The sequence below is a fragment of the Pleurodeles waltl genome, chromosome 6 (genome assembly GCF_031143425.1).
Source record: "Pleurodeles waltl isolate 20211129_DDA chromosome 6, aPleWal1.hap1.20221129, whole genome shotgun sequence".
NCBI lineage: Eukaryota > Metazoa > Chordata > Amphibia > Caudata > Salamandridae > Pleurodeles > Pleurodeles waltl.
The window spans coordinates 1,463,491,380-1,463,515,720 of NC_090445.1; the positions used below are offsets into that span (position 1 = coordinate 1,463,491,380).

The 24,341-nt window shown below is 43.6% G+C and overlaps 1 protein-coding gene across 4 annotated transcripts in view; it reads left to right on the forward strand.

Moving 5' to 3' along the window:
• FAM13C (family with sequence similarity 13 member C) overlaps window positions 1-24,341 on the forward strand; it is a 753,858-nt gene that overhangs the window by 485,763 nt on the left and 243,754 nt on the right. For all 4 annotated transcript variants that reach the window (XM_069240966.1, XM_069240964.1, XM_069240967.1 and 1 more), the window contains one exon: window positions 19,573-19,636. In XM_069240966.1, coding sequence (XP_069097067.1) covers window positions 19,573-19,636 — 64 coding nt within the window. The remainder of the gene's footprint in view (window positions 1-19,572; window positions 19,637-24,341) is intronic.

Below are 24,341 nucleotides of genomic sequence, written 5' to 3' on the forward strand. Positions count from 1 at the left end.
GCTGGGCCCATAACAGAGGCTGAATTTAAGGGGCCATCAGGCCTCCTTTTGTTCCACTGTCCTGACTGAGATCTATCTGATCCTCACACCTAAAAGCAAAAGCAAGAGAGGGGAAATAAAGCCATACAGCTTGTTGTTATCAATTCACAAATATTTAAGAGACGCATACTTTTTAGGATGTTCGGCCCCTAAATATAGGATATGTGCACGCACTGTAAAAATGTCAGATGTGTTGGTCTGTCCTATTATTTATACATATAACAATTTAAATACTACTGTTTTGATTTATTACTTTTACAGTGCTACTCATCCTATTGGAGGAAGTCTGCGCTTTACATCAGACTTGCACATTGTACATTGACAATAAATTCTATAAATGTGTGAATCAATGTACAAGATGTGTTACATAAGACAGTGAGGGTCACAAGGTTTAGTAGCCACATTTCCTTCATAGCTTGCTGTGCTATATCAGAAGGATTACAATTTATGAACTGCAAGTAACAAAAGAATGTCTGTGTTAAAAGCAGTAACACTTAGCACATAAAATAAAAATCTGTCATCTGCAGATACTTTGCAGGAGACATATTAACCCTCGTCGCTACAATGATTCAAAACTGGGACTAGAGAAAATACTGATCTCACAAGCAAATGAGTTACCGTATGCAGCAGGTGCCTTAACCCCATAAGATATTTTAAAATGCACACTTTGCAACCAGTTAAGCAGATTAGATCTGTTGGCACGTTTCTCCTTGTTGCAATCTTCTTTGTGGCAGAGTTTTTAAAAATAAATGTCTAAATTGAGAACCACATAGTGTGATGGGTTGCATCATGATTTTGGCATAGACTAGACATGAAATCTCATTTGTTAGATCTCGTATTGCGCTCAAACGTACTCATTATAGACCTGCGAAATGTGTGCGAAGAGGTAGGTTCTGATGTCACTTCTTGTGATGTCACTTCCTGGGAGACATGGTTTGTGATATCACTTCCTGTGATTGCATGATGACGTGTTGTGATGTCACTTGCATGCTGCCTAACTTGGTTAGTCCCCCCACTTCATTTTGAGGACGTGTGCCCTATGTGTCATCAATTCCATCACCCACTTCCTGACAGCGGAAACCAAGACAGGCAGTGCTGTCCACTTGTAGACCTCTTCCCGATCGCAAATGATCTGCCCCTGGTTAAAGTGTCTATGGAAACTGAACCTCGATACTTTTCCTCTTACAAACAATTCAAGGCCATACTAGTTCACTTGTGTAAGTCAGACACCATTCTAAACCCACACAGAAAATTATTCAGAGAACATTTGAATTTGACATTGTTTTTGAGTCACACGAATGCCTCCAAACATGATGCGTGATGTCCTAAATAAGTCTTTCCCTGCCACTCTTTTCAAGTGCAGCAAAACCCTTCCGGCTGAGTTACATAAATCAGGTTTTGCTAACTGTTTCTGTTTGAGCATTATTGTGATGTGCAGAGTTTGCCTTATTGTTGCACTTATTTGTAGAGCATGCGCTGCCATTGCTAATTTGCACCAGTACAGTTCTCTAGCTCATATTTATAAAATAAGTCTGCGCTTACTGAAGTTCGACTTTTTTGGTGTTTAATACACCAAAAGAGCCTTGTTAATAATGCAAGTATAAATTGTACGACGTACTGCAACTCTCCTCAAAATAAACACTTCAAAAAATATAGTCCAGCATACACACCTGCATTTTAAAATTGAGCTGGCAATCTGTGCAGATGCAACTTAATTTATACACCACCATGATGCAAAATGTGGTAAATGCCAAACTGCACAGCTCAATTCTGTCAAGACATAATGAGAGTAATTTAGAGGCCTGCAGTGATGTGCTTAATGGGAGAAATGTGTGCAGAGTAGTTAGTGGAGGGGTGAATCACTGAATTAACTTTGCAGGTTTCCGGTCTTAAAATGTAGCCCCATTTCAGATCTACTTCTGAGATGGGGCTAAATTCAGGCCTACATTCAGACCTCAACCTAAAGGGTATGTGGAAAACAGGGAAAGTGAACGATCTGAATACATTCTAAATGTCAGCCTGTGAGAATATTACTAATCTTGTATATCTAAAGTGGTTCCACATATTTTACCCACAATCCAGATCCGAGAATCTAGACTATTGCAAGTGCTTCGAACAGAAATAAAAAGACAACATTTCACTCATTCAACTTAGCCACAAAGAGCCGATTCCTCTCGGGCGTGTTTGAGAGACAGTCGTGTCCACATTTTAGGATGAATATTATAGCTACGAGTTATACGATTTTTAGACCCCGTGACTAGCATAACTATCATATTGACGTCTCCTGGTCGTGTTCTTGAGAGAATACTTCTTACTTGGCAGGCCTTCTTGTATCACATATGTGAACTGTTCTGAAAAAAATGTCATTTTGGACAGTGAATGTAATGTAACAGTCACCCTTTCCTACCAATACGTGGATCTATAATCCACTTCCTTTGTTTTCACTATTACAGGTAATAAAGCTGTACTGGAACTAGTTATTTCGTTTGTGCTATTTCTTTTCAGGCTTTCTTCATGGAAACCAGAAAGTGAATGACCTCGATAATACCTCAAACATTCTTATTTTAATCCCTCAAATTCTTTTAACTATTAAAATTCTACAGCTATTGAGACACATATACTCTCACAGATGTCACCAAAAATAAATCATGTTACCACATAAAGATCTCCGAAAGTGCCGTCTGAGACCACGCGTCACTGTTCTGATTGATGGAATCAGGAGTTGTATACCTGTATTACCATAGATGGTACCTATCACGTAGGGAAATGTGGAGAGTGTCCTGAGTTTTGTCAACAGTATGTGTGGATTGGTGACTTGAAAATGTACGTCCTATCTTTGTGGGTATTCATACATTTTAGACTGCCTATTCCTCACACTCATTATATTTATAAATGCATATCTAGTTGAGATATGCATAAGTCTGATCGTAAACTAGTGCACCAAACAATTTTTTAATGCTTGAAGATACTTACAAAAATAATACAACAACCAGGAGCACTTAAAAAAAAGACTTAGGGACAACCTGGTTCACACCAAACCTAGACAGCAGAACATATGATTGTCCCTACCTAGGCTACACGACGGTCACTGCCCAGGGTTTTTAAGACAACATCCCTGTGCATTGTCAGGGGTTATGTATATTTACAAACTCAACCAAGGAATTACATTTCAGCCCCCCTACACCATGGAGATTTGACACACACTTACTGTAATATTCAGCTTTTCTCCATGCAACCTACAATTCATAGGGTAGATGGCAAAAAAGAACAATACCAGACATTGCAGTACCATTTGCCTTGGGAAACTACCACAATACTAATCAACACACTACAAAACTTTGGCCCACGTGGACACTGCTGACCTTAGGTGAAGAATCCTAGGAAATGTCACTACAAGAGAATAGAACAGCCACATCCTACACTGTAAGGAACGGATATCGATTTTTAACAATGAGATAGACTGAGGATAAGTGTAAGAGATACAAACTAAGTATGAAGCATTCACTCTTATGCTTCTGGTTCACAAGCATACCTTGATTTTGCTTCAGGCTTCGAACACTGATGTACCATTTGTTAATATTGAAACCTCTGCATTGACTACTGCCCAAATAGAAATACTATTGAGGAGACACTCCTTGTCCTGCACCTTGATAGTGCCTTGTGAACTAATACATTGTCTCCTCAGATAAGTTGTTATACTGTAATTGGAAAAAAGCTTGACAACATTATTGCAAATCAAGGACAAGAACTCAATTACTACACCTGTCTACAATCCCACTCAGGCTTTGTAAATGGACTTATCTAGACTGCACGCGTTCACTAACAGGTGGCAGCGTACTACCACGGGACGAGACCTAGTGCTATGATGTTACACAGGCACACAGCACCCCTCTGACTTATAGTACGAGCAAAACATGGTCTAAAAAGATGGGCTTCTAAACCCTTCAGTCATTTCTAGCAAACCCACTTAGATAACTGGGATCGCCAAGTTCTATGCAACCGTAAAGAAACACTATCTATGCCTCAAAAAAGACTGACCTTGTCTAGAGAACTGGGAATGTGACAATCCAACCCTAATGTTCTACTATAGCACAGCAAGAGTTACGGTTCTGTTAGGTAGCGAACTACCATGCAACATCTAGTAAGACTCAAATGTTTTTTTCCAGATATGAGTCGCAGTGGCACAATTGTGGGGTGAGCAGTGATGGGACAACATTGTTGTATATATATATATATATATATATACGAGGCACTATAGAGTAGATCTAGCACAGGCCATATTTTGGATTAGGTGGGAATCAGGATGTGTGGCTGGACCACTATTAAAGACATTCAGAACACTTGATATGAGATGAATGAGTGAACCATACACAGTCATCCACAGTATTGTTGTTCAGCAGGTGAAGTCACCAGCTTCACACTGGTAATTCCAGGTGAAATTGTTTATCCAACTGCCAGTCCTCCTTCCTGTAGTTGTTTATATCCCATGAATACTCGGAATAGGACTGTCTCAGACAGGGGGAGAGAGAAACAACCCAATCCTGACAAATGCCTCTAACTGGTGTGTGAAGAGGGCAGGAACATGTATCTATGCCACAAGGTTGCATCTGACTAAGTGATGAGTGGATCCACTACTTAGTATATACAGCACGCACCTTTGACAAAATCCTCCATCCCGCTAAAAGCTTCCAAGGGAACCCATTACAGACCTAAATCAATGGTGGTAGCCATTTGGTACCCAATGATGAAGCTTGCCACTAGAGGTTGGTGAGGGTAACTGTTCTTTTTTGGAAAATCTCCAGCGAGTAGATACAATCAGGAGCATTGTTGCCAGTTCTCTCATCTCTGTAAGTTGAGGAATTTTATGTCTGAAATATTTGTTGGGCACTCTGTTACTAATTGTGTTTACACTTATTCTGAGGAAGGATGCATCCCTTATTAAAAAATACCCTCTCTTTCATCCTTTGGTTGCTTTTACATGTATTTTTGTAACATGTATATTATTAAATATAGAAGTACGTACAATAACAAATTATTTAACTCACATTATTACATTGGCAAAGGTCTCAAATTCTCTAAAGCAAATAGTGAACTGGAATCTTTGTACATTTCAAACCACATAAGCAATACAAAAAACATTTTTTAATGACAAGAAAGAAGGAAGTCCAAAAGTTAATGAATAAAATAAAAGATGCACATGTTCAGGTATGTAGTTCATTAAATGCAATATCCGTTATGATTTTCTTCCAAGAAGTTCATTCTATGATCTATCAACATTTTATATTTGCTAGGAGTTAGTAGTCCTTAAATCCAATCATTGATTATCGGGCTGACGAAAGCTTTTGCACCCTCAGAATAATTTCCTCTGCAATCTAAAGGCTCTTGAGAGCTATGTATTCTCTGCAGCATTAAGAAGGTAGGCTTCTTTAATACTATGAAATATTGCCAGAAGAGGTTTTCGGGGCGCATTGATACCCTGTATTCAACTGATATGATCCAAAAGCTGGTCACTTTTTTACATCTCCTTAGTTTGTGACCTAATGTCTTTTCTATAGGTCGAAAAGCCTAACACAAGGTAGATTCAGATAGCAGCGAGGAAGCAGCATGGACTTGAGTCCAGTGAAAACAGTATATTCCTTTCTGTAGGATAAATCATGCATGAAAACCTGCTTTCCACGCTACATTTTTCCCTTAACCTGTTCCACAAAAGACCATAGATCGTAATAACAAAATATTTTCTCAATACATGTCTACAATTCTCTGGACTATATTTATCCTTATCACTTTGCACCATCATGCTATAGAAATGTATAAACCGGAGAAGCTGAATGAAAATAAGCTGCAGCGAAAATGTTTGTTCAAGTTAGCTGGGAGGAAGGCATAAATGAAAATGTTCAGCAAAATAACAAAGTTGCAATGTACCATTATCAATGTAGAAGACTGTGACTGGAGCTCCAATCACCATTTGTTAAAGCCAGTGTCAGTAGGGTGTCTGTGTTGACGTGCTGAATGGTACGTTTGTTAGAAATGGGGTCTTTGGTTGACAGTCTGGTTACCCCCTGTTCAAGCAAGGACCCTCACTCTAGTTAGGATAAAAGAGAATCACCCTCAGCTAACCCCTGCTTACCCCCTTGGTAGCTTGGCAGAGCAGTAGGCTTAACCTCAGAGTGCTAGGTGTAAAGTATTTGTACCAACACACACAGTAACTTAATGAAAACACTACAAAATGACACAACACCAGTTTAGAAAAATAGGAAATATTTATCTAGACAAAACAAGACCAAAACGACAAAAATCCAACATACACAAGTCAAGTTATGATTTTTTAAAGGTTTAAAATAAAAAGAGTCTTTAGGTAGTTGTAACACCACACTAGCGCTGCTAGCGTGAAAATGTACCTGGTTTGCGTCAAAAATAACCCCGCACGGGCGGTGTGCGTCGAAAGTAACCCTGCACGGCTGTGTGCGTCGAAAACAACTCGGCACGGCGGTGCGTGTTGAAAAAGCCAGCCACACGACGATCCGAAAGTCCCGCGGCGCAGGGTGCGATCTCTCAGCCTCCGTCAGCGATGCTGCGCGTCGTTTCTCCTGCTCCGGGCGTCGGTTTTTCGGTCGCGTTTCCTGCGGCGTCGTTTCTCAGCTGCGGAACCGGCGTCGCGTCGTTTTCTCAGCCGCGATCGGATTCGCGTCGATCTTTTCTCCGCACGGCGCTCGGTGCGTGTATTTTTGTCCTTAGGCTGCCAGCCTCTCCTTTCAGGGTCCCAGGAACTGGAAGGGCACCACAGAGCAGAGTAGGGGTCTCTCCAGAGACTCCAGGTGCTGGCAGGAAGAAGTCTTTGCTATCCCTGAGACTTCAACAACAGGAGGCAAGCTCTACATCAAGCCCTTGGAGATTTCTTCTTCAAGATGGAAGGCACACAAAGTCCAGTCTTTGCCCTCTTACTCTGGCAGAAGCAGCACTGCAGGAAAGCTCCACAAAGCACAGTCACAGGCAGGGCAGCACGTTTTCCTCAGCTATCAGCTCTTCTCCAGGCAGAGGTTCCTCTTGGTTCCAGAAGTGTTTCTGAAGTTTGTAAGTTTGGGTGCCCTTCTTATACCCATTTTAGTCTTTGAAGTCACCTTTCTTCAAAGGGGACTCACACCTTCTTGTGAAATCCTGCCTTGCCCAGGCAAGGCCTCAGACACACACCAGGGGGCTGGAGACAGCATTGTCAGAGGCAGGCACAGTCCTTTCAGATGAGAGTGACCACTCCACCCCTCCCTCCTAGCAGAGATGGCTAATCAGGAAATGCAGATCACACCCCAGCTCCCTTTGTGTCACTGTCTGGTGTGAGGTGAAAAACAACCCAACTGTCAAACTGACCCAGACAGGGAATCCACAAACCAGGCAGAGTCACAGAATGGTTTAAGCAAGAAAATGCTCACTTTCTAAAAGTGGCATTTCCAAACGCACAATCTTAAAATCAACTTTACTAAAAGATGTATTTTTAAATTGTGAGTTCAGGGATCCCAAACTCCACATGTCCATCTACTCTCTAGGGGAATCTACACTTTAATCATATTTAAAGGTAGCCCCCATATTATCCTATGAGAGAGAGACAGACCTTGCAACAGTGAAAACGAAATTGGCAGTATTTCACTGTCAGGACATATAAACCACATTACTATATGTCCTACCTTATCCATACACTGCACCCTGCCCTTGGGGCTACCTAGGGCCTACCTTAGGGGTGCCTTACATGTAAGGAAAGGGAAGGTTTAGGCCTGGCAAGTGGGTACACTTGCCAAGTCGAATTTACAGTGTAAAAATACACATACAGACACTGCAGGGGCAGGTCTGAGACATGATTACAGAGCTACTTATGTGGGTGGCACAACCAGTGCTGCAGGCCCACTAGTAGCATTTGATTTACAGGCCCTGGCACCTCTAGTGCACATTACTAGGGACTTACTAGTAATTCAAATATGCCAATCATGGATGAACCACTTACATACAATTTAAACAGGAGCACTTGCACTTTAGCACTGGTTAGCAGTGGTAAAGTGCCCAGAGTAACAAAAACAGCAAAATCAGAGTCCAGCACACATCAACAACCTGGGGAACAGAGGCAAAAAGTTAAGGGAGACCACGCCAAGGATGAAAAGTCTAACACGTGTCCCCCCCAGCTAAAAGTGGGGAGCAACTACCCAACCTCATGGGAGTTCTCATCACTAAGGCGGAAGAACCTGGACAGACCATCAGCATTGGCGTGCTCTGTACCGGGTCGATGTTCCACCGTAAAGTCCATCCCCTGTAGGGAAATGGACCACCTCAACAGTTTTGGGTTCTCACCCCTCATCTGCATTAACCATCTGAGGGGTCTGTGGTCGGTCTGAACTCGGAAGTGAGTCCCAAACAAGTAGGGTCTTAGCTTCTTCAGTGCCCAGACCACAGCAAACGCTTCACGTTCTATGGCACTCCACCTACGTTCCCTGGGTAGTAACCTCCTGCTAATGAAGGCTACGGGTTGATCTAGGCCCTCTTCATTCAGCTGTGAGAGTACTGCTCCAATACCATGCTCTGAGGCGTCTGTCTGTACAACAAACTCCGTGGAGTAGTCAGGTGCCTTCAGCACAGGTGCTGTGCACATGGCAGCCTTCAGGGCATCAAAAGCGTTCTGGCAAGCCTCTGTCCAGATCACTTTCTTGGGTTGCTTCTTAGAAGTCAACTCAGTTAAGGGGGTAACAATGGTACCATATCCCTTAACGAACCTCCGATAGTATCCTGTGAGACCTAAAAAGGCTCTCACTTCAGTCTGGGTCTTGGGAGGCTCCCAAGCCAGAATCGTGTCAATCTTAGGCTGTAGGGGTGCCACCTGGCCACTCCCCACCTGGTGTCCTAAGTACACAACAGAACCCTGCCCTATTTGGCACTTGCTCGCCTTAATAGTGAGGCCTGCCTTCTGCAGGGCCTCTAACACTCTCCAGAGGTGTTGCAGGTGTTCCTCCCATGTGGAACTAAACACAGCAATGTCATCCAGGTAGGCGGCACTGAACTCATCCAGTCCTGCCAACACCTGGTTGACCAACCTCTGAAAGGTGGCAGGGGCATTCTTCATCCCAAAGGGCATCACATTGAAGTGGAAGTGCCCATCGGGGGTAGAGAATGCTGACCTCTCCTTTGCCCCTTCAGTTAAGGCAATCTGCCAGTACCCAGATGTTAAATCAAACGTACTGAGGTACTTGGCAGCTCCTAACCGATCAATGAGCTCATCAGCTCGGGGGATGGGGTGTGCGTCAGTCTTGCTGACCGCATTGAGACCCCGGTAGTCCACACAGAACCTAAGTTCTGGAGTGGCACCAGGAGCAGCAGCCTTTGGGACCAAGACCACTGGGCTGGCCCAAGGACTGCTGGAGTGCTCAATAACCCTGAGGGCTAACATTTTGGAGACTTCCTCCTTAATGCAAGCCCTCACCCTGTCAGTCACCCTGTAAACCTTATGTTTAACAGGTGTACTGTCCCCAGTGTCCACATCATGTGTGCACAGGTGTGTGACTCCTGGGATCAGGGAAAACAGCGAGGCGAACTGTCCCAGCACGTGGCGACAGTCCCTCTGCTGTTCCTCAGTCAGGGAGGGGGAGAGGATCACTCCCTCCACAGACCCATCTTTCTCTCCTGCAGACAGGAGGTCAGGAAGAGGCTCACTCTCTTCCTCCACCCCGTCATCTGTCGCTAGGAGCATGGATAGCTCAGTTCGCTCAAAGTGTGGTTTGAGGCGGTTGACATGTAGGACCCTCAAGGGGTTCTTGGGGGATTGCAAGTCTACCAGATAGGTGACCTCGCTCTTTCTTTCCACCACCTCAAAAGGCCCAGTCCACTTATCTTGGAGAGCCCTAGGCTCCACTGGTGCCATGACCCACACTTTTTGTCCAGGCTGAAACTCAACCAGAGTGGCATTCTGGTCGTACCACCGTTTCATATCCTCCTGGCTTGCTTCCAGGTTCTCCTGAGCGAGACTCCTGAAGCGGGCAGTCTGGTTTCTTAGTGCCAGCATGTAGCTAAATACATCCTGGGGTGGTTTACTAGGAGCTTTCTCCAAAGCCTCCTTCACCAGACTGAGCGGTCCCCTCACAGGGTGGCCATAGATGAGCTCAAAGGGGCTAAAGCCAAGTCCCTTTTGAGGCACCTCCCTGTAAGCGAACAGAAGGCATGGCAAGAGGACGTCCCACTTACGCCTCAAGGGCTCTGACAGGCCCTGAATCATGCCTTTCAAGGTGCGGTTGAATCTCTCAACCAGACCATTACTTTGGGGGTGGTAAGGGGTGGTGAACTTGTAGGTTACCCCACACACCTTCCACAGAGACTTCATATAAGTGGATATGAAGTTTGTACCCCTATCAGATACTACCTCCTTGGGGAACCCCATGCGGGTAAAAACCCCCATCAAGGCACGTCCCACCACGGGGGCGGTGACCGTCCTTAGAGGAATAGCTTCTGGGTACCGTGTGGCATGGTCCACCAAGACCAGGATGAACCTGTTGCCCATGGCTGTCTTGGGATCCAGAGGCCCCACAATGTCAATTCCTACCCTTTCAAAGGGAGTACTGACTACCGGTAAAGGTTGGAGGGGAGCTTTGCATTTCCCCCCACTCTTGCCACTTGCCTGACAAGTCTGACAAGATCTACAATAAGCAGCTGACTGCTTGTTCATCAAGGGCCAGTAAAAGTGGGAGACAAGCCTCTTATAGGTCTTGTCCTGCCCTAGATGTCCTGCCAAAGGCACATCATGAGCCAAACCCAGTAGGAAGGCCCTGAAGCCCTGGGGTACCACCAGCATACGAGCTGACCCCGGCTCAGGAACCTTAGGCTCACTATACAGGAGGCCATCCTCCCAATAAATCAGGTGAGTACCTGGCGCCCCGCCAGCCGCCTGGGCTGCAGCCTGCTGCCGCAGTCCCTCAAGAGTAGGGCACTCCTTCTGCGCTGTGCAGAATACTTCCCTGGTGGGTCCCCCTTCCTGCTGCCACTGCGACAGCTCAGGGACCTCCCCCAGTTCAGCCACCTGTTCCCCTGTAGGCTCCGGTGCATCACCCTCAGGCTCTGCCTCCTCCCGGACCGTGGGAACTTTTGGGGCGGGTCTCCCGCGCCCCCTGCCTTTCCTCTTCTTGGCGGTCCCCTGGGCCACTGTTTCAGGCTCCAGGGGCTCTTGACTACCCTGATTGGCTGCCATAGACCGGGTGGATACGCATACCCACCCAGGCAGACCCAACATCTCCAAGTGAGACCTGTGTTCCACCTCCTTCCAAGGGGAATCTTCCAGGTCGTTGCCTAGCAAACAATCAACAGGCATGGTTGGACTCACAGCTACTTTCCAGGAACCTGAGACCCCCCCCCATTCAAAGGGAACCTGCGCCACTCTGCAGAGGCGCTCAGAGTTATCTACTGCAACTACTTGGTGAAGTACCCGGGGATCAATCTGCTCTTCAGACACCAGGTGACTCCTCACTGTAGTCACACTGGCTCCTGTGTCTCTCAGAGCCTCCACCCTCTGTCCATTGATGGTCACCCATTGCCTGTACTTCTTAGTGTTATCAGGCACTAGGTTTCTCTGGACCATCTCACTGTCCCCTAGTGAGACAAGGGTCATTTCTGCTGGTTCCCACCCACCTGAAACCAACTCCTCCCCAAGCGCTACACTGGCCAAACCCTGGGACGGTGCACCAGTGGGTGCCGGTGTACTTTTGGGGCATTTGGGGTCCCCCCTCACATGACCCACCTGGTCACATGAATAGCACTTACGTAGGGGACCACCTGCCATTGGCTTCCCTTTGGAGAACCATGGCTTCTTTTCACTGGGGGGTTGGGAATCCTTACCCTGGGAATCAGTTTGGGGCCCTTTAGAGAACTCATCCTGTTTGCCCTTACCCCCCCCTTTCTTCTGAGAGGGACCCTGCCCACCCTTGGCGTGGTCTCCCCCATACCTCTTTTGGACTCTGGTGCTCTCCCAGCGGTCCGCTTCCTGTGCAAGCTTCCTGGGGTCAGTCAGCTTGCTGTCAATGAGGTGCTGGCGCAGCTCTGGAAAACATAAACTGTACAAGTGCTCCCAAGCAATTAAATTGTAAAGCCCCTCATACGTGTTTACCTTACTGCCCTTCACCCAACCATCCAGTGACCTGCAACAAGAATCAACACATTCCAACCATGTTTGGGATTCCTTTCTCTTGTAGGATCTAAACTTCTCCTTGTACTGCTCAGGGGTGAGACCATACCTGGTAAGTAAGGCCTCCTTCATGGCAGGGTAGGTGAGACTCTGAGCATCCCCTAAGGCCGTCAGTGTGTCCCTCCCCTCTGCCTCAAAATGCTTCCACAGGGCTGCCCCCCAATGAGCTTCAGGGACCAGGTTCATGTGGAGAGCTGACTCATAACCCTTGAACCACAAGTAGATATCATCCTCCCTCTTATAATCCCTCACAAGGTCTTTTGGGATGTGTACCCTTCTCACAGGCTGCACTGTAGAATTGCTGCCACCATCCCTACTGGACTGACTCCTCTGATCAATCTCTTTTAAACTGAGCTCATGAGCCATGTTTATCTTCCTTTCCTCAAGGGCCAGCTTTCTCTGTTCCACCTCTAGACTGAGCTTTTTCAGCTCCAACTGGTACTCCCTCTCTGCCTGTCTGTCCTGTAACTCTCCAGGTGTCAGACTCTTGGAGGACACACTGCTACCTGCCCTGGAGATTCTCCCCTGAGACATAGCAGGCCCACCCACTACATCAGTGTGAGTGACTTGCAACTCCTCTTCCCCCTCTGGCTCCTCATCTGTGTGCCCCTCAGCTGCTTTGGCTGTCACCCAGGCCCTCAGCGCCTTTTGCAGCTCATCCTTCTTGGATGAGCTCTTAATGGGACAGCCAACATTACTACAAAACTGCTTCAACTGAGCCACTTTGTAGCTCTCCAATTTCTCCAAGTCAAAAGCAGCTTCAGCTAGGGCATCTCCAGACTGAGACATGATGAGAGGTTAAAAAAATATGCACAGTTCCAAAAACAGAAAAGCAAGTTCTCAAATGAAGTTCCAGAAAAGTCAATCACGGGATCAGCGAAAAAAAGAAACTGAATGCAGAGAAAAACAGTCCAAGTAGAAAAAAACAAAAATCACAAGACTAGTAGTATGTGGTCACGTAGTGGTCTGAGATCAAAACAGTAGTGAACACTTAATTACTGTATGTCAAGTACAAATACAAGTCCAAATCCCGACCGCTGGTCACCAATGTTAGAAATGGGGTCTTTGGTTGACAGTCTGGTTACCCCCTGTTCAAGCAAGGACCCTCACTCTAGTTAGGATAAAAGAGAATCACCCTCAGCTAACCCCTGCTTACCCCCTTGGTAGCTTGGCAGAGCAGTAGGCTTAACCTCAGAGTGCTAGGTGTAAAGTATTTGTACCAACACACACAGTAACTTAATGAAAACACTACAAAATGACACAACACCAGTTTAGAAAAATAGGAAATATTTATCTAGACAAAACAAGACCAAAACGACAAAAATCCAACATACACAAGTCAAGTTATGATTTTTTAAAGGTTTAAAATAAAAAGAGTCTTTAGGTAGTTGTAACACCACACTAGCGCTGCTAGCGTGAAAATGTACCTGGTTTGCGTCAAAAATAACCCCGCACGGGCGGTGTGCGTCGAAAGTAACCCTGCACGGCTGTGTGCGTCGAAAACAACTCGGCACGGCGGTGCGTGTTGAAAAAGCCAGCCACACGACGATCCGAAAGTCCCGCGGCGCAGGGTGCGATCTCTCAGCCTCCGTCAGCGATGCTGCGCGTCGTTTCTCCTGCTCCGGGCGTCGGTTTTTCGGTCGCGTTTCCTGCGGCGTCGTTTCTCAGCTGCGGAACCGGCGTCGCGTCGTTTTCTCAGCCGCGATCGGATTCGCGTCGATCTTTTCTCCGCACGGCGCTCGGTGCGTGTATTTTTGTCCTTAGGCTGCCAGCCTCTCCTTTCAGGGTCCCAGGAACTGGAAGGGCACCACAGAGCAGAGTAGGGGTCTCTCCAGAGACTCCAGGTGCTGGCAGGAAGAAGTCTTTGCTATCCCTGAGACTTCAACAACAGGAGGCAAGCTCTACATCAAGCCCTTGGAGATTTCTTCTTCAAGATGGAAGGCACACAAAGTCCAGTCTTTGCCCTCTTACTCTGGCAGAAGCAGCACTGCAGGAAAGCTCCACAAAGCACAGTCACAGGCAGGGCAGCACGTTTTCCTCAGCTATCAGCTCTTCTCCAGGCAGAGGTTCCTCTTGGTTCCAGAAGTGTTTCTGAAGTTTGTAAGTTTGGGTGCCCTTCTTATACCCATTTTAGTCTTTGAAGTCACCTTTCTTCAAAGGGGACTCACACCTTCTTGTGAAATCCTGCCTTGCCCAGGCAAGGCCTCAGACACACACCAGGGGGCTGGAGACAGCATTGTCAGAGGCAGGCACAGTCCTTTCAGATGAGAGTGACCACTCCACCCCTCCCTCCTAGCAGAGATGGCTAATCAGGAAATGCAGATCACACCCCAGCTCCCTTTGTGTCACTGTCTGGTGTGAGGTGAAAAACAACCCAACTGTCAAACTGACCCAGACAGGGAATCCACAAACCAGGCAGAGTCACAGAATGGTTTAAGCAAGAAAATGCTCACTTTCTAAAAGTGGCATTTCCAAACGCACAATCTTAAAATCAACTTTACTAAAAGATGTATTTTTAAATTGTGAGTTCAGGGATCCCAAACTCCACATGTCCATCTACTCTCTAGGGGAATCTACACTTTAATCATATTTAAAGGTAGCCCCCATATTATCCTATGAGAGAGAGACAGACCTTGCAACAGTGAAAACGAAATTGGCAGTATTTCACTGTCAGGACATATAAACCACATTACTATATGTCCTACCTTATCCATACACTGCACCCTGCCCTTGGGGCTACCTAGGGCCTACCTTAGGGGTGCCTTACATGTAAGGAAAGGGAAGGTTTAGGCCTGGCAAGTGGGTACACTTGCCAAGTCGAATTTACAGTGTAAAAATACACATACAGACACTGCAGGGGCAGGTCTGAGACATGATTACAGAGCTACTTATGTGGGTGGCACAACCAGTGCTGCAGGCCCACTAGTAGCATTTGATTTACAGGCCCTGGCACCTCTAGTGCACATTACTAGGGACTTACTAGTAATTCAAATATGCCAATCATGGATGAACCACTTACATACAATTTAAACAGGAGCACTTGCACTTTAGCACTGGTTAGCAGTGGTAAAGTGCCCAGAGTAACAAAAACAGCAAAATCAGAGTCCAGCACACATCAACAACCTGGGGAACAGAGGCAAAAAGTTAAGGGAGACCACGCCAAGGATGAAAAGTCTAACAACGTTCTGCAGACATTTTTGGCTTAGAGCCTCATTTAGGGTTTCACAGACCTCCCGCCACCAATCCTGTGCTACCCTCACTTCAATTAAAGGTGCAGGAACTGCCTTATTCCTGACAGTGTAGTCTGTGCTGGCCACAGGGCCACTTAGTCACAGTGGTGAGTGCATGGCCCTGTTTAGGGTAAAGCATCCACTGACGATTTTTCCTGCCATGGTGTTTCCAGGCAGGAAAAAAGTAGTGTCCCAGAAATGCAGGGAAAGAGTGTCTCCACAGCTGGGTTACTACCTTTTGTAGCCTCAACAGCTATCCCCTGCTCAGGGTATTTGCTTTTGAGATGGAATAAAGAATGACAAGAAGCCTGCATCAACAGGGCCACCTGCTCTTCATTCAGCTATGCCAAAAGTGCATCCACTCCATTGGGAGGTTTATATTTGAGGCATACTCCCTAGCTAGATAAGAAGGCTAAGGCACATTGGCCTAATCAACTTATCAAGAAACCTGAAAAAAACAGCCCACATCTTGCTCTCAACTACTTCTTCAAATACCTTATGCTTATCTGAAATCTCTAGTGGAAATTCTAAATCACATGAAATCTAGACTAACAAAGGAGTCTGATACTGTGGCTCTCATTTCCATACACAAATTATACCCTTTGGAGACTAGCTAATGTTATACTGTTAGCCTTTGCCAAATAAATAATCAAATAGAGAGAAGAGTATTGAAAAGAGGTTTACAAATACTCTGTGCCATAGAGTCTGGCCATATCTCTTTTATTATAACCGTCCCATGCAGCCTTACTCTGTAAACTGGCAGATACCTCTGAAATGGACTTTAGCAATAACCTGACCAGGTTCTGGCAGTCTTTTCCTCCTTTGAATATGTGTAGTTCTAAAGTCATCATCATGTACCACAAAGCTCCAACATAGATGATCACCAGTCGGGTCAATTACTTCCTTTCCAGTGGAATCGTCATCCTTCAGGCCTTCAAACATGTATTCCTCACACCCATCCCAAAGAAACACGCCATGGATATTAGTTCCAACTGCAAGCAGATCTTAAGCCTAGCATGTATTGGAAAGACTTTTGAAACCGTCATCACTCGACAACTGTCTGTCTATTTGATGGCAGTTTGTCTCCTGAATGATTTTCAGTTAACAGACAACTGTCGTACAAAGCCAAAAATAACTAAATATTTGTAATCAGAGTCACATTATTTCTATTGGCCTTTTGTGCCACATTTGACATAATAAGGTGACAATCCAAAGGATCTCATCAGAGGAACTGTGTTGACATGTTTTGAGCCATTCTCACAGATTTGCTACCATGGTATAAACTAGGCCTGTTTCTTTCCAGAACAGTCTCTGGCAATTGTGACAAACTACGGGGGTATGCAGCCCTTTGTGTGGAGGCAGGATATCAGTCTATTCAAGTGTAAGCAGGGCTGGCCTCAGCTTCTACTTCACATCCTGCCAAATATGGCCCACCCAGACACACCTAAACCCACCTGCCATGTGTTGGAATAAAACAAAAGGTCCAACTGTCAACTACATCCATTCATGTGACCCAGAGACAAGTTACAGGCACCAAATGGCTAAGACAAGAAAATGCTAATTTTCTAAAAGTGGCATTTTCAGAATTGCAATTAAAAATCCGCCTTCACTATAAGTTAGTATTCTAAAATGTGATTAAAGAGACAACAAACATGAACTGGATTCCTATTCCATTTCAGAACTTACACTTATAAAATATATTAAGATAACTTCAATGTCATCATATGGGAGAGGTAAGATTGCAGTAGTGAAAAACAAATTTATGAGCCCAATGTCAGAATCTCAAATCCCTTCTTCTCCCACCGTCACTCTAGATCTCTAGTCTCTCAATCTGTCTAAATTCCCTCTGTCACAATGCTATATCAAAGTCACCAAAACTATCCCCTAATTTCCAAGTGGTCAATTAATCGTTCGTTATTAATCTGTCCAATAGTGTCCATATACCACATCTATGAATTCTAATATTTCACACTTCACATGTTGTTGATTGGTCCGCTTTACAATGTTGTCATCATCAGGCTCGTCAGATATCGAATTTGTTACATCTTCCTCTCCAGTCAGTGTCTTCATTGTTCGCGTACTGGAAAAGAACCCTTTGCATATTTTACACACAATTTGTTACTTTGCAAGAGACCTCATCTCCTGTCCATCGGTTCCCATAGAAAGCTTCTGCTAAGCATTTTATTAAAATAATGAGCATTTCACAGTTAGTTCTCTCTGTCAGCACTTTTAATTAACCGTTAAGAAATACAGCTTCTGCATGAGGCCTGGCAAACAATGCCAAGACACTTGCTAAGTTAAGGCCTACAATTTATAAGCAAGAACATAATTCATAACCCTTAATATGACATATTACTACATTAATCTAATACATTTTCGATATTTTATATGTATTAATCATAAATTAGTACATTTCGTGAATACTGGTGGCCATTCTTCGAGGTCACATTTTCAAATGTGCACATTATTTTTCTACATTATTCATTTTTCTACATAACTCATTATTCAAAATACGTAAACATTCATTAATAATTTCTAATTAAGACATCTGCTTCAGCAATCCCTCCTCTGATGACTAAATATGTTATCACACCAAATTTACCACCCACAATTTTACAGTTCAATTTCTTCAACATTTTTTTCCCTATAAATTCTTTCCTTCCCTCCTCTGATTCTTTTTAGACTTCTTCAATTTAATAGTACATGTCTAACATTTTGAATAAACTGCACTCTCCCCTCTGGGCTGTCCAGGGCCTACCTTCGGGTGCCTTATATTTATTAATAAGGAAGATTTGGGTCTGGCAAAAGGTTATTTTGCCAGGTTAAAATGGCAGTTTGAAACTGTACACAGAGACTTCTATGGCAGGCCTGCAACATGTTTAAAGGCTACTTTAGTAGATAGCACAACATGTGCTGGATGCCCACTAGTAGCACTTAATTTACTGGCACATGGTACATGTAGTACCACTTTACTAAGCACTTACAAGTAAATTAAGTGTGGCAGTTGGGTATAAGCAATTTCCAACAAAAACGAGATCAGCAAGAATAGAGTAAGACAAAAAAGTTGGGGGGAATTACCTAAAGGCTGACAGGTCTAATAGATAGTATTGCTCTGCATTTATAAAACTATTTGGGTGAAAGTAGGGTTTTTGATGTGTGAGGTTAACTTCAGTTTGCAAATTAATAAGCTGTAAAAAATATCTTAGACATGATTCTATTTGGAATTGCTGTCAAACAAATGTCAAGTTTTTTTTAAATTTAGATTTGAAAACACGTTGCAAAACTAAAATAGTATTTAAACAAGAAGAGTCTTAGCTAACAAAACGGCTTAAACCCTTATGGACTGTTAAAAAAAGTGAGCTTGCGAGTCAAAATTGGAAATCTGTTTTGTCGGTTGAAGTATAGGAAATTATATAAATTAAAAATAAAATGAGATAAAACAACATTTTTGATTCAAAACGGAAATAAATGTTGATATTTTTTGGTATATTGTACACCTGTGTGAGAAAAACCTCATAGGATCTCATTAAGAGTTCGGTGGTTATTCCGATTTGGCTGGTAATATGTTACTAATTGAAATGGGGTTACAAGGGTCTGCTGTAACACTGTGGTCTGAGAGCATTTCACCAGGGTACTCTGCCTGGGGGATGCTGTCATAGTGTCAGGGTAAAGGAACAGGCAAAACATTCAGGAATTGATGCGGAAACACCAGTTTCTACAGATTATTCACAAAAATCTCCTAATCAGTACGTCTGCCTCACCCAGATTGACTAATGGCCATAGTCGTGGTGATTCTGGAGGGAAAATAGTTGGAAAGAGGCCCACATTGGGCTTTTTAATGTCGCAAAAAAGACAAAAGTGATCCTACATTATCTAAATAGATAAAACAAGTTGAAAGATGGATTTTCCCCCTTCCATATTTTTGATCAAAAATGGTTTTCTACTATCAGTACCGTCAAGAAAGAAATTAGCCTTTTCAAAGACATCAAACATATGTTTTCTATGGACAAAGAATAAAAAATGGGTTGACGAAGTATGTGTCATACAGGTAATTCTTTGCAAAGTGACTTTATGCAAACATAAATGTGTCTCTTTCTCTTTCAGAAAGGTGCATACGATGATAGGCCTGCCAAATGAAGTTGGTGAACAGTACCCAAAGTTTGATGAGGTAAGAGATATTTACAGTGGCTAATGATTACCGTAATGTATGTGTCTCAATAGTGGTGTCTTTAAATGAAGACTTCTACACCTTTAAAAATAGTACAACGCATGAGAAAGACAAAGAAAGAGTGTATAAAGAGGACAAATAGTGGGCGAAAAAGCACACCATGTAAAACAAGCATTTGCAATGCAGTGGGTCTCGCATTTGCTCGAGTAAGAGCTTTTAGCATTGTAACTTCCTAACTGGACTTTTCTTGGCACATAAATTAAAAATAAAAAGTAAAACAGTTGACATAAGCGAGACGATTCAAAGTGCCTCAGCCACCATAAGCGTGAGCACGAAGGAGAGACACAAAAGGAAAAAGAAGTTAACTCGCAGTCAAACATATAAGCAAAAGTGCAATTATCCATGTAACAGGGTCGATTGCCAGGTGGTAACAAAACCGCCTCAAGGGACAAATGTAAAGCATTTACCAGTGAAAAATATTTTTGAAAGGCAAGCCCAGGAATAGTGATAGTGATGGGCGTGCCGTGGGCGTGGTTAAAAGCCCACCGATAAATTACAACACGCCAGAGCACTTGCGTGCTCGACCTAACAATTCTTCATGCCAGGATGCATGCTGTTCAAAGGAATGTAAATGTGTGCAACTGGTTAATCTGCAAATGTAAGGACTACTTAGAAGCAGTTTTAACTTTCATTGACAGTCACTTGAGGCTGCATGATGACAAACATTTAGGACCTGATTTATATGTTGATGGTATGTATACTCTGTCATAATGGACTCTGTTAGGCGGTTGGAGAGGTTTGGCTATGGTGGTGACAGAGTAGTCACCATTGTAGTCAAACCTAAGGTCCACCCACATACACATTTGGCTGGAGGACCATTCTGGCTATATGTCTGCATACCCAATGAGGATGTGTGGCCAGATAGCCATTTTTTTACTGCCTGACACTGCCAAGCAACCCCTGGGGGTGACAGATAGTCAAATGCAAATAATGCTCCTCTTCCCTGTCATAAACATGACTCCCAGGGTGAGGGGAGCATCACTTGTTTTATTTTCAAAAAGAAAATCCGTTTCTGGATTTTAGATTTGGAAATAAAGAATGAAAACTGTTTGGCGCATGATACATAACTGCCTACCTGGCGGTTTTTTATAAATTTAGTGGGTGATCTGTACACCGTGGGGATGGAGTAATTGCCTCCATCCCCCGGCATAATGACAGGCTCTCTGCCAAAACGTAAATCAGGTCTTTATTCTTTTTGAGAGGTTGTAAGTGTGTAACAAACTGAGTTCGGGCATACGTACTCTAAATGGAAACATAAAAAATGTTTGCACTAGGTACAGTATGATTTTCTGTTGCTAAAATCTTTATTTTGAAAGCACATTGTTTATTGTAATCCTAAATCTTTTTTGCATGATTTGTAGCAGTCTTTCTTCTACTGTGGGTAATGCAAGTTTAAAATAATGACTTACATATTCATGGTGCTTGCTGTCACAGGCTGAGACCCCGTAGCACAAAAAATACACAGTCACTATTCCCTGAAGCAGAATCCCAACATGGCTGCCAACACTTCCTTGTTGAAGGGATGGCAGCCAAACAGATCTCAGCACGAGATCGGGAGAGTTCCCAAAGCCTTTGCCTCCCTATATATACAAATTTATATTGTCTTTAATATTTCAAAAACTAATGAACAGATTTACACCAAATAGCTAAAAGGATTCTTTCTGGACCAAGAGCTACCTTTCTGTAAAATTTGGTGTAATTTCCTCTAGTCATTTGGGTAACTGTTCACAATCCCTATAGAAATTAACTTTGCAAAGGCTTTTTTATTGACGCCTCTGTTTTTTTTGGCCCCCGCTTGACAGAAACTTTCTAGACAGCAGCTGAAGTAACTGTCGTTTTTTTTTTTTCAATATTTTTGAAGATTCGTTAAGAGGCACCAAAGATATAGACAAGTAAAAAAAAGATTTTTCTATAGAAACTAGATCCTAACTATAACTACCTACTAGCGACCAACACTAGGTTTATATATATATATATATATATATATATATATATATATATATATATATATCTTAGTGGCAGTCGCTGCTAGGTAATTATAGTTAAGTCTGCAGTTGCATAGCAAAAGCAATTTTGCTAAGAGTTGCTAAGAGAGTAAAAAGAGTGGTCCGAAAATGCAAAACACCTGATGCATTTTCCCTAGACTTCTTTAGGCAAGTCTAGAGCAAAAATTGCTGAACGGAATTACACCAAATTTACCAGGAAGCTAGACCTTGGTCCGCAGACTGTGTTTTTTTGTGATTTTTTGTAAATCCATTCAGTAGTTTTTGAGAAACTGAGGTTGAAACATATTTGTATTTGTATATCTGAATGGTTGGGTCCACATGAGTTTTGAGAGAACCTCAAGGGAGCGGCAGTTTAAAAATAGAGCATTCTTATTGATCCAAGGAGTTTTATTTCCCTTGGACTATCTTGTTCCCGCAAGAGCGAATATTCTGATTGGCTGCCATCAACATGAGAAAATGGTGCTGGCAGCCATCACAGGACTCAGGGACTTAGAGCCATATGTACGAACACATTGTCCCCTGTCCTGAAATTAGGAAAAAAATAATATAAGGGGCAGGGCAAGATACCAAAAAAGAAGAAAAGTGGCAAAAAATGCTGTGATCCTGTGGCCGGTCGGCATTTATTACATATATATGTCTCGGGAACCCACCTCTGGGGCTTTATTCATAAAAGAAAGGGGGCTGCATGGCCCCCATCCATGAGCCTCCTGAATCCTCGGGCCAAATTTAACATGGGTTGGGGGGGGAAATGGCCCCCGTCCCTAAGCCTCAAAAGGCCCGGGAAGCCCGCCCTTGGTGCCAATATTTAACTGAATAGGCACCGTTCCTGAGCCTCTCATGGCCTCAGGGATCCAATCCACCGGAGTCAGCTCAGGGGTGTTAAGACTCTCTATGCAGTCCCCAGCAAGAGTATGACACAGACACATACACCCACTCATATACCCACAGTGTGAGGTTGGCCTCATGCAGCGGTTAGATTAAAGTATGGTAATTAAATATGACTTTAAGTTTAATAAAATAACGTAAAAATTGGCTGGAAAAAACAGGTTTCAGGGACATTATAGTTAGGAAATAGAATTTTAAAAAACTTAGAAAATTACTAAAAAAACAATGGTTACAGGGATGTAATAGATAGGTTCAGATTTTTCACACACATAACCATAGAAATTCAGCAGTTATAGTTATACTTATGTCAAGAAACTATAACTCGTGCCCTAAGGTAACTATAATGCGCTTCCCTGCTATACACACAGACACTTACATACATATATATGAAATGCCATGATTTTGTAATTCAATAAACTATTGAGAAGTGAACATTGTAGTTGGCTGTACCTTTTGTGTGTGTGAGTGAGTGTGTGTGTGTGTGTGTGTGTGTGTGTGTGTGCGCCACTAGGTAGTTATAGTTAGGTCCTAGTTTCTATAGTAAAAGCATTTTTTGCTTGCCTATTTCTTTGCACAGGTTGACAAATCTTCACAAAATTTTCCCAAAAAATACAACGCTCACATCAGCTGTTGTCTGGAAAGTATGGATGTGATCAGTCAAGCGGGAGCTGAGAAAAAGAGGGATTCCAAAACGTGCTTTCTCCATGTTGATTTCTATAGAGATTTTGAACAGGGATAGCGGCTAAACCACTGGATGGATTTACATAAAATTTGGCAGACATCTAGCTCTTGGTCCAGAAAGTGACCTTTTTTGTGATTTGGTGTAGTTTTCTAGTTATTAAATTGGTATATATAGGGACACAGATCCTCCTTGGGTTCTCCTTGGATCCTCTGCGGATTTGGAGGAAAAGCAAGGCCCTGATTGGCTGGCTGCAACCTGACAGAAAAGTGGTGGCTGCCATTTTGTTTCTTGCATTGCCTGGTTTATTGCAAACAAACTGTGTAAAAACATATAAGGGGGTCAGCATACCTGTATACTGACCCCCATAGGACACCCCTTAGGGACCCCTCATAGACAAAAAATTGCCCTTTTATTTCATCCAATCTGCGGATTCAAGGATCCTCCTGGGGAAAAGCAAGGCCCTGAGTGGCTTGTCGCAACCTGGCACAAATATTTACATGTGTTTTAAAACATACCATAGAAATTCACTGAAAAAAACAAAGGTTACAGGGACTTTATAGTTAGTTTGAAGTTTTACCCCTACAAAACCATAGAAATTCGGCAGTTGTAGTTATACTTAGAGTTATATTTATCTGAAGAAACTATAACTCATGTTGGAAAGTAACTTTGGGCAATGATTTCTAGTTTTTTAACATCAGTATAACTATAAGTATAATTATAACTGCTGAACACTGCACAACCTTCCCCAGGGTGCCAACCCCCTCTGTGAGCAGACTTTAGCCGTGTGCAGCAGGTTTGACTGCAGGAAACAGGGTATCCATCCAAGCCGCAAAGTGCAGCTAAAACCCACTGTGCAAGGTCATCAGCTTCGCTCAGCAGGGTTTGGTCACACTAACCCATCTGACACAGGCAGCCTCCCCCCTGCTGTGCCAATCCCTCACCTGTGCACAGCCGGGATATGTGTGGGACTTTTCCCAACTTAATAAGTGTGGCCAACCCTCGTTGGTGGGCAATGGCCAACCACAGTTGTAGTGTACTGAATAGTTATCTTTTTCTAGGATTTGTGAATCCC